This window comes from Pteropus vampyrus, unplaced genomic scaffold, assembly GCF_000151845.1.
Source record: "Pteropus vampyrus isolate Shadow unplaced genomic scaffold, Pvam_2.0 Scaffold261, whole genome shotgun sequence".
NCBI lineage: Eukaryota > Metazoa > Chordata > Mammalia > Chiroptera > Pteropodidae > Pteropus > Pteropus vampyrus.
The window spans coordinates 1,368,037-1,383,438 of NW_011889042.1; the positions used below are offsets into that span (position 1 = coordinate 1,368,037).

The following is a 15,402-nucleotide window of genomic DNA, read 5'->3' on the forward strand; positions in this document are numbered from 1 at the left end:
ATATATATAGGGAGAAAATGAAAGCAGTGTACAGGAGAGGCAGTGATCTGGGAAGTGAGGAGAGGCTACAGTTTAGATCGGGGCCCACAAACCCTGGCTGGTCCGTGGCCTGTTAGGAACCAGGACGCACAGAAGGAGGTGAGCGGTGGGTGGGCGAGCAAGTAAAGCTTCACCTGTATTTGCAGCTGCTCCCCAGAGCTAGCATCACTGCCTCAGCTCCACCTCAGATCATCAGGCATTAGATTCTCATAAGAGCACCCGGTCCCTGGTGTCAAAAAGTTTGGAGACCGCTGGTTTAGAGAAATACCTCCTGAGAAGATAACTTTTAAGCAGGACTGAATAAGAAGGGGTAAGCTGCTCCCCCACATCTGTACTGCAATTCTAAAGGCCATTAAGAATGAGCTTGGCCTTTTAAAGGAATATCAAGGAAACTGGTGTGGCAAAATCAGGAAGCAAATACAGCAGTACATAAAAGTGAAGCACCAGCTAGGCAGGAGACTGTGCAGTATGTTACAAATGAGAGGAAAAGGTTTGGATTTTATTCTAAGTATAATAGAAACTATAGAGGGTTTTAAGGAAATGTGTAACACAATATTTAACTTACAATGATCACTCTACACACATATGTAAAGAAGTACAGAAATAAGACCAATGGTAGCTTCAGACAAGAGTTGAGGCTAGCTTAGACTTTCATATTACATCTAGCACAGATATTTTAAGGTCTTTTCGGACTTGTTTCTAAGACATCATTTGCTTTCACGAGACTAGCTGACTACTAAACAAGCTGCCTTCCATGATCATAAGGGTATCCTGAAGTCCCCCAATTTCAAATCCAGATTAATTTTAATTAAAAAAATAATAATAATCATACTAGGAAACTTTTAAGATTCAAAGTGCTAGATGGGGGAAAAAAAGATTAAAAAAGGAAAAAGACCACAAAGTACTAGATGAAGCACATAGGTTTGTCTAGTAAAACAGTAATCAAGGAATTTTAAAAGTAAGTAAATCTTTAACAGTAGTGATAAATGAGAAAGAAGCTACAAAAGGACCAGGCATTTTACTTAGTCTCAGGGAAGATCAAAATCAATGAAACAGAGTGGAGAAAGTTCGTAGCCTAGAATATGAAAGAGTGGGCTATATGCAAACTATATAAACAACAGGAGAGCCAAACCACCTAGAAAACCAGAGAAAATCTGGACTTTTATCTCTAGACAGAAATGAAAAATAAGAGCTGAAAATTCAGATGCCATTCTGAATGCAACAGGGAAGGTTCCTCTTAAAAGAAAAATGAATAAGCTACCTGGTGAAGACCCAAGATCTGGCATCCTCTTCATTCTGGAATTTTTAGTACAAGGCCTCCAAAAACATTCCTTACCATAAAGCAAAGTGTCTGGAACTGATACAGAGGATAGACCAAAATATTTACTGAATGAGTAAGGAAGGCCTACCAGTTAACAAGACCCTGTATATGTACACAAAATTTCCAATCAGCATCTCTGTGTCCTCATTCTAAAATGTGTATGGAGAAACGATAATTATGAGAAACATGGTAGCATAGTCAAAAAAAAAAAGACTAAAATAAAGTAATTCAAATGGAAAATGTTACAAGACATTAAACAAGAAGATGATGCTAATTTTCAAAGTTTAGAAAAATAAAACATGAGAAATAAATATTAAGACTTCAAGAAAGGGACAGAAGAAAGCTGAGGAATCCCCTCAGAATAGAGTAAAAAAAAGATATAAGAAAAATGAGAGAAAATATAGAAGTTCAACATCTGAATTATAGAGGTTCCACAGAAAATGGAAAAAAAATTGGAGACATTATCCAAGAAAGAGAATTTACCAGTGATAAGACCAAAAAAAACCCTTCAAATTGACCCAACCTTTCTCAAATGCCCGCCCAGTAAAAGGATGAAACGAAATATCACTATACCTACAAATATTCTTGTGGAATTTCAAAATGCTAAGCTAAACAGAAGACTTTAAAATCTTTCAAAATGACAACAGACTGATAAGAGAAGGAATGTAATCTTTACACACTACTTGGCCTTGTACTGAATGATAGTTTTAATGGAAATAATGTTTTGTGGGTTGATATTCAGTCTTTAGATAAATCTACAGATAAAAATGGAAAAGACTTATGGGACAAACGAGAAATGTAATCAAAACATAGAAAATAAAGGCAGATCTGATTTAAAAAAAAAAAGCCTACTTCTGCCTCAAACGTCAGACGTAAAGGGGATAAAGAAGGAAGATAGACTAGAGGAAGACAGCTGTAGCACATATAACACAAGATTGATACTAGAATATGCAAAGAATAAATTTTTAAAAAGTGGACTGAAAAATACGAGGTATAAGCAATTCATAGAAGAGGAAATCTAAATGTCCAATAAATATTTTAAGTGGTGCTTAACCTCACCAGGAATCTGGAAAACATGTATTAAGACAATAAGATGCCATTCTGAATGCAGATTAGCCAAATTAAAAGTCTCGTAATACCAAGTACTGAGGAAAATGTAGAGCAACAGCCATTCTCATACTCTGCTGGTTGATGAGGGTGTAAACTGGTATCATTTGAAAAGCAACGGGCTACAACTCTTAATGATAAATATGGAAATATCCCACAGCCCAGCAATACTTTAAGATGTATTCCCTAGAGAAATTCTTATATAAATGTACAAGAAAATGTATACAAAAAGTTTACTGCTACGTCCTTTGTAACTGAAAAATTGAAAAAAACCAACTTGCATATCTTCAATACAGTAGATAAATGAATTATGGTATATTCAAAACAAAGAAACACTACAAAGCAATTATAATGAATTAACTAAAGCTACATGTATAAAAACATGTAGGTAAGTGATAAATACCAAATTTGGGATGGTAAAAAGAATAAAGGAAGAAAAATAGTATATAAAGAGTTCTAATTGTACACAAAATCCTTAAGTTGGTTGATGGATGTTACTTTTTCCACTTTTTTGTGATTAAAATATTTCATAATAAGGAGGTTCTTTGAAGAAAGAATGCAGTAAAAATTAAGCAAAATTAACACTTGAAGGATTTATTATTGTAAATCCTACCCTGAAACCAATTCTGGAGTCCTGGTATTAAGAACTTACATCATTTTTCCACCCTTAAATTATAATAGTGACTATTAAAAAAATACATACTCTGTAACTGATGTTACACTTTCATGTCCAAAAGGTCCAACTGGATCATCCTTGAATTTATCACTTGGAAGTTGAGGTGGTAAAAACTCTACGTCTTTTTTCTTTGGGACCTTGTAATACTTCCAGGCTACATTAGCTTCATCTTCTTCCAAGTTTACTGCTGTACCAACATATATTGTAGGTTCTACGGCTTCCTGGAATTGAGCTGGGAAAGACTGGGATAAACTGTCTATCCTATCTTCCACTGGTTTAGAAGGAACCAAGGGATCTGGTGTTGGCATTTGATAAAAATGCTGACTTTGAGGAGTTGAAGGTGTTTTAGTCACTCCTTCATCAACCACATCACATGGGTGAGGACTAAGTGGGGGTGGTTGAGGTGAATTTGCCATTTCACTGCCATGCATCTGAGGAGTCTTTGCTACATCGTTAGTTCGGATGTTTGAAAATCTCACTTGACTTTCTGGAGCAGGTATCACAAGTCTTTGGCTGGCTGAATCTGTGTCCATGACAACATCATCGCTAATAGATACACGATGGTGAAAAGGAGTCAAGGGGCGTTTCTGTGGTTTTTCACTCTTTTCTTGCTTTTCATTGGTCTTGTGCTTAGGAAGTACTTGTTGTTGCTGACTTAAAGATAATGCCTGTCCTTGTTGTCCAGGATTTCTTGGTTTAACATTTTTGTGCCTGAAAAGAAAGGTTTAATAATTATAGCATCACATTATATCAGATATTCAAGTTAACACTATTAGACATTTCAGATGTTTTTCACATATAATCCCAAAGTAAAATGATCTGTATTTACATGGAAAAGAATACTTTGTTCAGTGACCTAAAAGAGCACAGATTCATAAAAGCCAATTTTCTCATGTTCATTTAATAGCTATGTGATCGGATAGGCAAAGGTGGTTTGCGTTATATAATCTAAACATCTTAGTATCTGAAGAGATAAGATTCTAGTTATTTTAAGATAAAAAGGTATAAAAAGGTCTGAAATTTATTCACTTAGGAACGTACTTGATATTTCAGTTAGTACTTACAAGTCGATGGCTTGGCTGAGCTCGGTCTTCATCTACAATCCTACAGCAACTGACTAAAAAACATTCTACTGGACTGAAGTTATAACAGTCTGGACAGCACTGGAATTGACTGATTTATGGGTCCCACACTATATCTACCTTCCTTCTCCCAAGGCTTACCACTACAGAAAGAATCAGCTGACTAGAAAAGGAAAATTCCTAAAAGAAAATTTTCCTCATAATGTGAAGCAATTATAAACTAAAGAACTTAAGCTATACACCTAAAACTCTAATAATAATTTTGTTCAGAGTTTAAGATTTCTTTCAGTGTAGTAAAAATACAGTGCACTCTGAGATGTCCAAACAACTGATATTGACATTTATAAAAAATATTTTTTAAACTAAGAAAATAGAAAAAGTGAGGAAGAATATGGAGTTAAAGCATTCAGTATTCATTAGAGTTTTTTAGTTTTAAGTTTATTTTATTAATGATTTTGTTTTATCAGAGATAAGCAGAAAGTGTATTTAAAAAGTAAAGGTAGGCACATTTTTGAAGAACCCTCTCTATTGAGGGAATATGCTGAGACATCTTTTTTTTTGTACAGAGCCTGGGACACCTTACTGTGTATGGGGGAAAAAGCATGAAAGTTATCAAAGGAAACTGGAGTTATGTCAAAAGCTACTAGTATTGAACACCACAGCTTTAGAGCTGCCTTGCATTTACAGAAATGCAAAGGAATAGGAAGAAGTCAAATGACACTAAAAGAACAAGTTAAAATACATGACAAACTGAGAAATCCAGAATGTGGGATATTCTACAGGACAACTGACCTGGATTCTCTAACCAAATCAACATCATAGGGAGTGGGGGATTACAAGAGAGACCTAGGTAATATATACAGCCAAATGTATACATTTGGATCCTAGTCAAACAAACCAAAAAGACATTTCTGAGACCAATCTGTAGAGGGTATCAGATCATACCAAGAATATATGTGTATATATATATATGGTTTTTTTTAGGTGTGATAATGGAATTAGTTATATATGAGAAAATATTAACATATTTAGAGTTGCATACTAAAGTAGGAATAAAATGATGACATTTAAGATTTGCTTTAAAAATCTTCAGCAAGAGTGCAGCATAGGGGACTGGCCAAGTAAAGTATTATGGAGTACAATGAGCTTAAAAGAAAAAATTAAGTGCATCCATATATGTGCTAACATGGAAAGTACCTAGGATAAGTGTTTATCAAGAAAAACAAGTTACAGAACAGTACACATAGCATGATTTCATTTGTGTGAAAGCAAGTAAGCAGGTCTAAAGCTACATACACATAAAGGAGGGAAAAATTGTAATTTTTAATATTCAGGTGAGTTATTTGGCTAATTTTAAGTAGCATTCTAAAAAATTTTTAATAAAGGAATTGGTCATTAAAAAACAAACAGCAGGTCCTACTCAATGTAGAAATAATCCCTTCTCTGACCACCTTCTCTTAATATTTTCAATGACAAGGACTGACCACATTACCTTAAAAGGAAATGCATGCCAATGTCAAATTGCTCTGGTTAGAAAAATAATTTTTAATAAAAACTTGCCTTTTCTATTTCTTAGTCATTAGTCCTATTTCTAACTCTATTTCTAAAGCTGTGCTGTCCAACAATGGTATCCTGCAAGTCACATGTGACCATCAGGCATATGAAATGTGACTAGTCCAAATATAAATGTTCTAAAAGTGTAAAATATACATCAGTTTTTGAAGACATGTTACGAAAAAAATGCCAAGTATCTCATTGTTTTATTCTGATTGTATGTCAAAATAATCATTTAAGATAAATAAGTTCAATAAAATGTTACATTTTTTTAATCTTCCATAAAAGAGGTATAGATGATGTAAATACAGCAAATAAATATGGATATCGATATAAAAGAGGTCACCATTCAACTCTCTTTTGTGCATGTTTGAAATTTTTCATAACAGAATAAGGCAGAACTAAAATGCAGAAAAAAATAACTGGAGAAAGATTAAAGGATTCCAAGGTACTTTTTGTTTCATAAAGAGACACTGATTAACTTGAGACTTTAAGGGAAGCAAACGCAATAAAGGTTTAATTCAATTAACAAAATAATTAAAACAATATCTAACTTCTAGCCACTGTTTTCTTCACTGCCATATATTGTTTTTTTTTAAAGCCAGTTTCACTTAAAAATGTCCTGCATGAAGACAATAAAAATGATTGATTTTTATTAAAACTCAATTCTTGCACACAGTTTTTTATACTCTATATAGTACACATAAAACATCTCTGCTGAAAATCAAAGCAAATGGCTGCTTTGAGGATAAGCACTTGTATAATTGTTTGAGTTACAAGCTGAAGTAGCCACTTTTTTCACAGAACACCATTTTTATTTTTTTTAAAATTACTGACAGATAAACCATGGTTTTCCAGATTTAGTTATTTGGCAGACTTGGTTATTTGGTTCTCAAAAATGAACGAAATGAGTTTGTCATTTTAAGGGTGAACAAATAAAATTTGAGCTTTTAAACAAGATTTAAAATTTGAAAGATTTATAATTTGGAAAACTGTATCTGCCACTGTGAGCTTGACATCTTTCCAGTACTTAAAAGGTTTTTCTGATGAGACTGATAGTGATATTAATGAATGCAATTTTTAATACTATATAACAAAATGTGGATCTGCATAATTCTGAACTGATACCTTCCAAATGATCAATGCATGATGTTACAAAATCATGCGGTTACTGATGGAGTACAAGAATTACATTCATATGGCTTCAGATCCCACGTTGAGACTAAGCTTGAGACTAACTGGTCAAATTTTGTTGTAGTATCAAAGAATATCCACAATTATTTGAAAAAGCTATTAAAATTCTCTTCCCTTTTCCAAATGCATAGCTATGTGAAGCTGGATTTTCTTCACATACTTTAACCAAGACAATACACAAAAGAATGAATGTAGAAAGAGACGAGAATCTGGCTATCTTCTATTGAGCTCAACATTGAAGAGATTTGCAAAACTAAAAAACAATACCACTTTTTCTTTTAAAAAATACAGTTGATTTCTATCAAAATATTTTATTTATGTTAATATGTACCGGGTTTGCTCTTTTTTAATAAATTAAGTAGTGCTTTAATATTTCTCTAAAATAGATATAAACAGATGTAACCCCCATAAATAAAAGCGCTTTACGGTCTTCAATAACTTTTAAGAGTATAAAAATGAGTTCTGAGACTGAAAGTTTAAGAATTGGTCAAGTTATGCAAGGCACTGAAGAGAGAGAGGATCTCCAATAATCAAAAGTGAACTATCTGGTTAAATTCCAAATATATAAGGGATATAAAAAGTAAACAGCCATACATTCACTTAACCTTCTATAAGGGTAAGAAACTCATAATTCAGGCTATATACTAATAACAGTGGCTCTCTAAAGTTTTGGTAACATTAAATCACAGTTCCTTTCTTCTACATATACCTTTTTCTAAAGGCTAGTCTTCTTTAGAAAGAATTGAACTTCATACTAGAACTCAACCAAATTGTGATTCTAAAAAAGGTGTCGTTAAAGCATAGTCCAACAGAGTGATCCTTTTATTCTTTTTCCTGCTGTTTAAGTTACTAGTATTTTAGTGTTAACACGTGAAGTTTATTGTCTTGCTTTCTATTTATATAGCCTTCTAAGTGCTGATTTTCTTAAAACCGTCCACCAGACTAAAGTAATGTCGGTAAATGTGCAATATTTAATTTCACTAATAGCTGAAAAATGCCGATTAAAACAATTTTATGCTTTCTAGTTACATTAACGTCCCCCCCCCAAAAAAAAAAAAATCAGGGACAGTTCTCAGAACAGTAAAGGTACAAAAAACCAACAATCTTATATGCAAAAAGTGGGAGTAAAATTGATAAAATCTTTTTGAAGTCACAAGTAGTATTTAAATACCCTGTTCACCCACAACTCTCTATCACATCACCCACCTAGTTTTAATTCTTTCCTAGCCCTCATCACTCTTAATTTTAAAAGGATTAAGAATTCTTTTTAATTATCAAAGGCATTCCCATTATCATGCAGGCTTTATAACAGCCTTGTTTACTAGTGTATCTTGAGCCTAGGAAATCTATCACAGAGTAAGTGTTCAAAAAAATCTAATAAATAACTGATAGTCACAGAAGTATTATTTTTAAAAAGTAAACATGAACAAAAAGCCTCTGGAAACAAATTATCTGTCTATAAAACCCTGAATGATTAAATACACTATGGTACTTCCATTCAATGGAATACCAAAAAGTTTTTTAAAACAATAAGGCAGATCTACGAGTAGAATGGAAAGAGCTAAAAAAAAAAAGATGCCAAAACATCAGTATTATATTTATATGTCGGGTGGAAAAACACATACACACACGAAAATACAGAAAAAAGTATGGAAGGATAATATTTAATTGGCAAATAGTCACTTCTAGGGAGAGATAGTAGGATTTGAAGAGAGCAGGATCAAGGGAACTTCAGCTTTATTTGTATAATATAAATTCCTTAAAATCACATATACTCATGCAAACTGCTTATATAACTATACAATTTTTTATTTATTTATTTATTTTTCAAATCGATTTCTAAGAAAAGCTAACATATCAGTCAGGGTCCAGTCCTGTCATCACACAGAAGAAATTTACTATTGAGAACTGGTTATGAAAAACAGAGGAAAGTGAGGCAACCTATAAACTAGTAACTGTAGAGAACTTCTACGACTTCCAGGACTGAAAGGACAGAAAGATGAATTAGTCTCGACATGTCGCAAAGCTTAAGATGGTGCTAGGACCTGTTCGGTGGTTAACTGGGACCATGGAAGAAAGGGCTGCTGTTAATGGGACACAGAGCTGCTGCTGGAGTAGACTCAAAAAATGGTGGGGAAACATCCTGGCTTCTTCCCTTTTTTCATCAACCAATTTTGTTAGTGCCACCCATCAGCCAAATCCTGAAAGCAAGGCTAATCAAATCACCATGTTGTACACCTTAAACTTACACAACGTTGTCAACTATATCTTAATAAAGTTGAAAAAAAAACATGTGTAGAAAGCAAGGAGGCCTACGAAATGTAATTTCCTTCAACAGAGAACAGGGCAAGAAAATGTAGGAATAGATCTGAGAGCAAAGTGGCTGACTAGCAGAGTGAGTTATCATTGTGTGCTCTATCTTCTATATTCTATGGCAAGAGAGGATGCACACATATAGTGGGCTCAAAGTCTTTTCAAGCCTTATTTAAAAACTAAATAAGATAATCATATTTGAAGGAAGTAAAGGAGATACCTGTAGTATAAAATGCAATAGTAAAAACGTAAATGATTAGAAACATTGTATTCAGTAGAGTGATGAATTTACCAAAGCAAGTCGCATGTATAGATTATATGAAATTTCATTATGTCAAATCTCTATATGCCTGGGTGGGATTTCCGGAAATAAGAGAGAAAGCTAAATAAAAATAAAAGTTCAGCTTAAAGACCAAGAATTTAAACTTTGACTTATGTTAAATATACTTAAGTATTTTGAGTGTCTTCCTCCAAAACTATTATAGATAAATATACTTAAAATTCACAACTTTTAAAAAGAATAAATCAAAAATCTAGGTTAGGAACTAAAAAAGAAGTGCTGCTTGGTAAAAATGCTAATACATACAAGGAAAGCTTAATTTAAGTATCCTATTGGTCTTAGACCAGAGACTGGCAAACTTATTCTGTAAAGCAGGGGTCCCCAACCCCTGGGCTGCAGACAGGTACGGGTCCACACAACAGAAGGTGAGTGGCAGGCTAGCGAGCAAAGCTTCATCTGCATTTACAGCCCCTCCCCAGCGCTAGCATCACCATCTCAGCTCCATCTCAGATAGTCAGGCATCAGATTCTCATAGGAGCACTGGTCCCTGGTGCCAAAAGGGTCGGGGACCACTACTGTAAAGGACCTGATGATAAGTATATTAGACTCAGGGGGACATACAGTCTGTGTTGAAATTACTCGACCCTGTGAAAACAGCCATAGTTACCATGTAAATGAATGTGGTTATGTTCTGATAAATCCTTATTTATAAACGCTCAAATTGGAATTTAATTTTCACGTCACAAAATATTCTCCTTCAAATTTTATTCAACTACTTAAAAATGTAAAAAATATTTTCAGCTCACAGGCCATACGAAACAGACACTGAGCCAAATTTGGCCAATGGATCAATTTACTGACTCCTGGTCTCAGACAAATAATGTCATGGATCCCTGAATTTCAAGACTAGGTTGGTTGGTTAGTTTTCTTCCTAGGCAGGTGTGGTTTTTAAACTTTCTTAAACTGTTAAACAGGAGCTAATCTAGCCATATTTTTATTCCAATTTCTTTATTAACAACAGAGGCAAGTTTTCAACAAAGTTACCAGACTTTAAAAAATTATACAGTCTCTAATCCAAAGAATCTATGTAAGGACATTCAATCTATGAAAAGACATACCACAATACCTGAAAGTCTGTCACTGTATTCAAACAAACAGAATGTAAGAAAACCTTAGCCCTAGCCTGCAGGCAAGGCATTCCATTCCTTTGGCTCACACCCATGACAAAAAGGGGTAGCCAACTATTTGCTCACAAGTCCTGATTAGTGATGTCAATACCATTATGTGTTAACTTGATTACAAATGATCTATCTTTAATCTGTAGAATAAAATAAATTCTAGGCAATATAACCTTAATGCTTCTAATAACCACATCTCATCAAACACCCCAATATAATAAATACGACTACCTAAAGAGTTCCATTCCTCTACCAATCTTTCAATCAATACAGTCTTTTGAGGGCTTGTATTTTTATAATACGGCTTTGGTCCCTTGCTGAAACATATATTTTAAACCTCATTTCACCATTTCACCTACAGCTTGCCCAAAGAAATGTTATAAGAAACTGCTGTAGAAACCCTATATTTACTATAAAAAAGAAAGATTATGCAAATTTTTATCTAGTATATCACGTATCATCTTTTTTATGAGAACCCTTGGGAGAAATTTCTCAGGCACAATGCCACCTACGAACACTTCTCAAGAGATGTGTGCCTTTTACCTTATAGATGCCATACATAACATAATCGAGTAAAAATTCTCTTTTATTTGGCTGTGAAACCAAGCTTTCATAGCCTAGCTCTGGTAACTGTGTAAGAACTTAAGGCATACATTTGTATATACTTCTATAATTGGCTCCAAATCGCTAAACTTTCCTAAAATTTTTTCTTTTGAAAAATACCCTAACACACTGTTTATATAAGCTACCTCAAACAAAATGGGGTATAAGTACTCAACAGTACAAGAAACTACCACACATATATACGCAGATATCAACTAAAAAAAAATCTACCTCAAACAGCAGCAATTTGTTCTTTGTGTGGCTTCAACAAAATCCCAGGATGCTACTTTATCAGCTGTCTCCTCTTCACACAGACCACCTGATGAAGCTGAATACTTCCTCCTAAGATTTAAAATTATAAAATTAAGAATTCATAAAATTTTCTGTAACCCTGAATTAAACATTAAAATTAAATTTTAAAGTATCAATTTTCTGGATTAAAGAAGTCATACAAATTACTATTTATACTTAAAATGTCTCCTATTTACAAGTAACTATCGACATGCAATTTTTAAACTTGGAAATAAAAATACATACTTGTTCTGTGCTCTGTTCATATTGCATTCTTGCCAAACTCTATCCACCACATGATTTGCTAATTTTCTGGGTATTTTCCCACCATGATGGCTAGTACTATCAGAGTTGAAGCCATCAGATACTGAAGAAAATTTGACCCACTTCTGGGCAGACTGAGGATCAACTGAAAACAAACCAAAAAAAATAGGCTGTAGGAGAATAAAGGTAGGTTTAAAGTAATATTGTTTGGGTTTTAAAAATTAATTTGTGATGCAAATTACCAACTAAAGGTAGACCTACTGAAATTGAGGCAAAAAAAAACATGATACTTTACTTAAAATACAGAAAATAAAAAATGTGAACAGGGGATGTGAATTGGATGGTAGTATTATATAAATGTTGACTTCCTGTCTTGGAGGATTAAATGGTAGTTATATAGAAGGGTGTTCTTAATTTTGGAAAATAAACTGAGTACTTAGTGGTGATAGGGCATCATCTCTGCAGCTTGCTTTTAAATGGTTCAAAAGGAAACCAACGATATGAATGTATACATATAGCAAGGTTGATGGAACAAATGTTAACATTTTGGGAATCTGAATGAGGGAGTTGTTTGTACTGTTCTTACAAACTCTTCAATAAGTTTAAATTATTTCAAAATAGTTTTTAAATTAAATGTTTACTGTATTCAAAATAACAGATTTACCACTACAGATAATAAAACAAATTAGAATACCTGTTTGGACTTCCTCAGGAGATGTAGGTGGTGTAAGAGTAACTGAAGACATAGCAGGATCTCTTGTGGAAGCAGGCACTTGGTGGACACCCAAGCAAGAAGTTGAACAGTGAGAGGATCCCACAGAGCTTGGAGTAGGAATGTCTGACTGAGGGACTAGAACAAAACATGCTGGGTAGATCATTCGGACACCAGCTGAAAGGAAAGAAGACAGGAAAATCAATCACTACTGTGATTGTAGTAGAATGTTTCACTCAAAAATACTATAATGGAAAAGTAGATATACTATCACATTTGTTTACGTAATAATATATTTAATATTTTTATAAATATATGCTCTTTTTGGGATAAGGTATTTCTAGAACCATAAGAAGCTGTTAGTAGTGGTTAACCTTCAGTGAGAGAGACTTAGAAGAAAGCAGCTTTCTCTGTTCATTTTTGGATTTTTCAAAACATGAATGTGTATTACTTTTCTAAAAATCCTTATTAGCGAATTTGACCAACTCTAAGGTATAGTAAAAGTTATTTTAAAAGTTTAACAAAGGTAATCTGGGCACTAGAAAATGGACTGTTTTCTTCAATGTCTCTATTTTAAAAACCTAATTTGTTTGTGTTTTGCTTCTGTTTTTTGTCACAACTACACTGGTAATAACGTATTTAATGAAACTGAATACTGATATTCATTTATTTTTTAAAAAATCCAAATAAGGTAATCTTCATATATACCATTACCACATGATTCCACTAAACACAGTGTTGCAGACTCTAATCTCAATTATCGGCTCAATTATACATTCCCCATACCTCCCATATCTCTCTAAAGTGAAGTACACATCTTCGCCCCATTGTTAAGGCATGGCTGTGTAACCTGTTTTGGAACTTAAGTGCATATATGTCACATCCCAACAGGAACTTTAAATGTGCTTGCAAAATCAGTGCAGCCTCTCTTACTTCTGTCCTCTGCCTTGAGATTAGCATGTCTCAAATATAGTTTACCTTGTTAATCTGGGTCCCTGAATGAGAAAACACACAGAATATAGCCAATCTAAATAGAGCTGACTTAGAGAAGATGAAAGCCCCAAGTCCTTTTTGGTACATATTCTGCCCTTTAAATTATTGGAGGTGACAGTTCTACCAACTGCTAAAATACCGCATAACACATGTTGTTAACTTTCCAGCCTCCAAATATTCATTCACAATTATTTTCTTCCTGCCATTAGTATGCTTCCTCTGGGTGGAATATATTTCCCTACCCCAATGACTTTGGTTTGGCCATGTGGCTAGTTCTGTCTGAGTGTGAGAAGATAAATCCTAGCTGAAGCTTTAAATACACTTACATGGTTAGACTCAGTCCCTAATATCCCCCTGTTCTTGTAAGAACGGCATGTTCCAGATACTAGGTACTCCTGAACCTAGGATACAGAATAATAAGATACAAGGAGCCAAACCACAACCAAACTGCAGCCCTTATGCAATGTGAGCAGGAAATAGGGAAGAAATAAATGTCTGGTGCTGAAAGCCACTAAGGTATTGAAGGTGTTTATTAGTTAGCAAAATCTAACTAATACATACGGTCATATATTTTCCCCATAAGATTAATACTCAGAATCCGTACCAACAAGAACTTCTACTGCAGCTAAAGAATCATCTTCCCAATCCATATCTTCCTGTTTTTCTTCAGACATCTCCTTCAAGCAAGATGAGATAGGATAGAACTGTTTCCATTCACCAATTAGTTTTTTTGTAGCTGAATCGGACATCTTGAACGCCTGTCCTGTGAGAGTGCCATTTAGTCCAAATGGGCTTAAGATAACTAGAAACCCAAAACAGACATCAAATAACTAACTAAACACTGTTAAACCAAATGAGATCACATCGAACAGTATGACAAGTAATTATGCAATTCTAAAAAAGAAAAGAAAACCCATAATGATCATTCCTGAGAAAAGCAATTAATTATGCTTCATTATTGTGAAGATAAGTACAATACTAAGTTTATTATAAAAACTTAAAATTTTGTCTACCCCAAAATCTCAGATGGATAAAATTTCACAATGAACTGGGAATACTTGTATATCCTTCAACTTCTCCTGATTCCACTATGGAAAACCAATTTGAAAGAAAAAAATGTGTATATGAAATCTAAGTACTTATTATGTAACACCATGTACATTTTTAAAAAGCAAATAATAGACTCAGAATTAAAACAAGAACACACTGCCAGTCCTTAAAAACAAATCAGTAATCTCATAAAGTATTTCCCATAGATAAATTATACCAAAGTGCCTGTGTTATATGTTCAAATGACTTATGACCTAACACGCAAGATGACCATAAAAACATGAAACACATGTATGTGTAAATGGTATTTTAAAAAACACTTTAAAATATGCTACCATTCATGTACAAAAATGTTAAAAATAATATTTGTATTAAAAAAACATTTCATTCACTTAATTTTCTAATGGGGAAGAGCAAAGTAAACTACATCAGAATCATCAATAGGCTAAATTTCATTAATCGCAAAAATGTAAAATAACCAATTTCAATAAAAATTTCCTTCCAACGACAATAAAAGATCAAATTTTGAAGCCAACAAAATAATCTACCTTGAAATGGGCTATTAGACTGTTGAGCAAGGGTGATATGCTCTTCACTAAGAAGGTACACAGGTTGATGTTGGTTAATTTCCACACTGGTACAAACATTGCTGTCTCCATGCAAGAAAAAGGTGAAAGAGCAGGACAAGTGTTCACTATTAAGAAGAAAAAGTTATATTTTAGTGATAATATGCCAAAAATCTTAA

At 33.7% G+C, this 15,402-nt stretch overlaps 1 protein-coding gene across 4 annotated transcripts in view; it reads right to left on the reverse strand.

Annotated features, from left to right (window-relative positions):
* The window catches only part of MED13 (mediator complex subunit 13), a 99,674-nt gene that overhangs the window by 59,191 nt on the left and 25,081 nt on the right, over nucleotides 1–15,402 (reverse strand). For 2 of the 4 annotated variants that reach the window (XM_023520402.1, XM_011375035.2), the window contains 5 exons: nucleotides 14,212–14,409; nucleotides 12,597–12,791; nucleotides 11,885–12,047; nucleotides 11,579–11,689; nucleotides 3,171–3,854 (listed from right to left, as the gene is read on the reverse strand). In XM_023520402.1, the coding sequence (XP_023376170.1) occupies nucleotides 3,171–3,854; nucleotides 11,579–11,689; nucleotides 11,885–12,047; nucleotides 12,597–12,791; nucleotides 14,212–14,356 (1,298 nt within the window). In that variant the 5' untranslated portion in view covers nucleotides 14,357–14,409. Of the gene's footprint in view, nucleotides 1–3,170; nucleotides 3,855–11,578; nucleotides 11,690–11,884; nucleotides 12,048–12,596; nucleotides 12,792–14,211; nucleotides 14,410–15,205; nucleotides 15,375–15,402 lie in introns of those variants that run through there. The other 2 variants (XM_023520401.1, XM_023520403.1) reach the window with 2 other exon arrangements.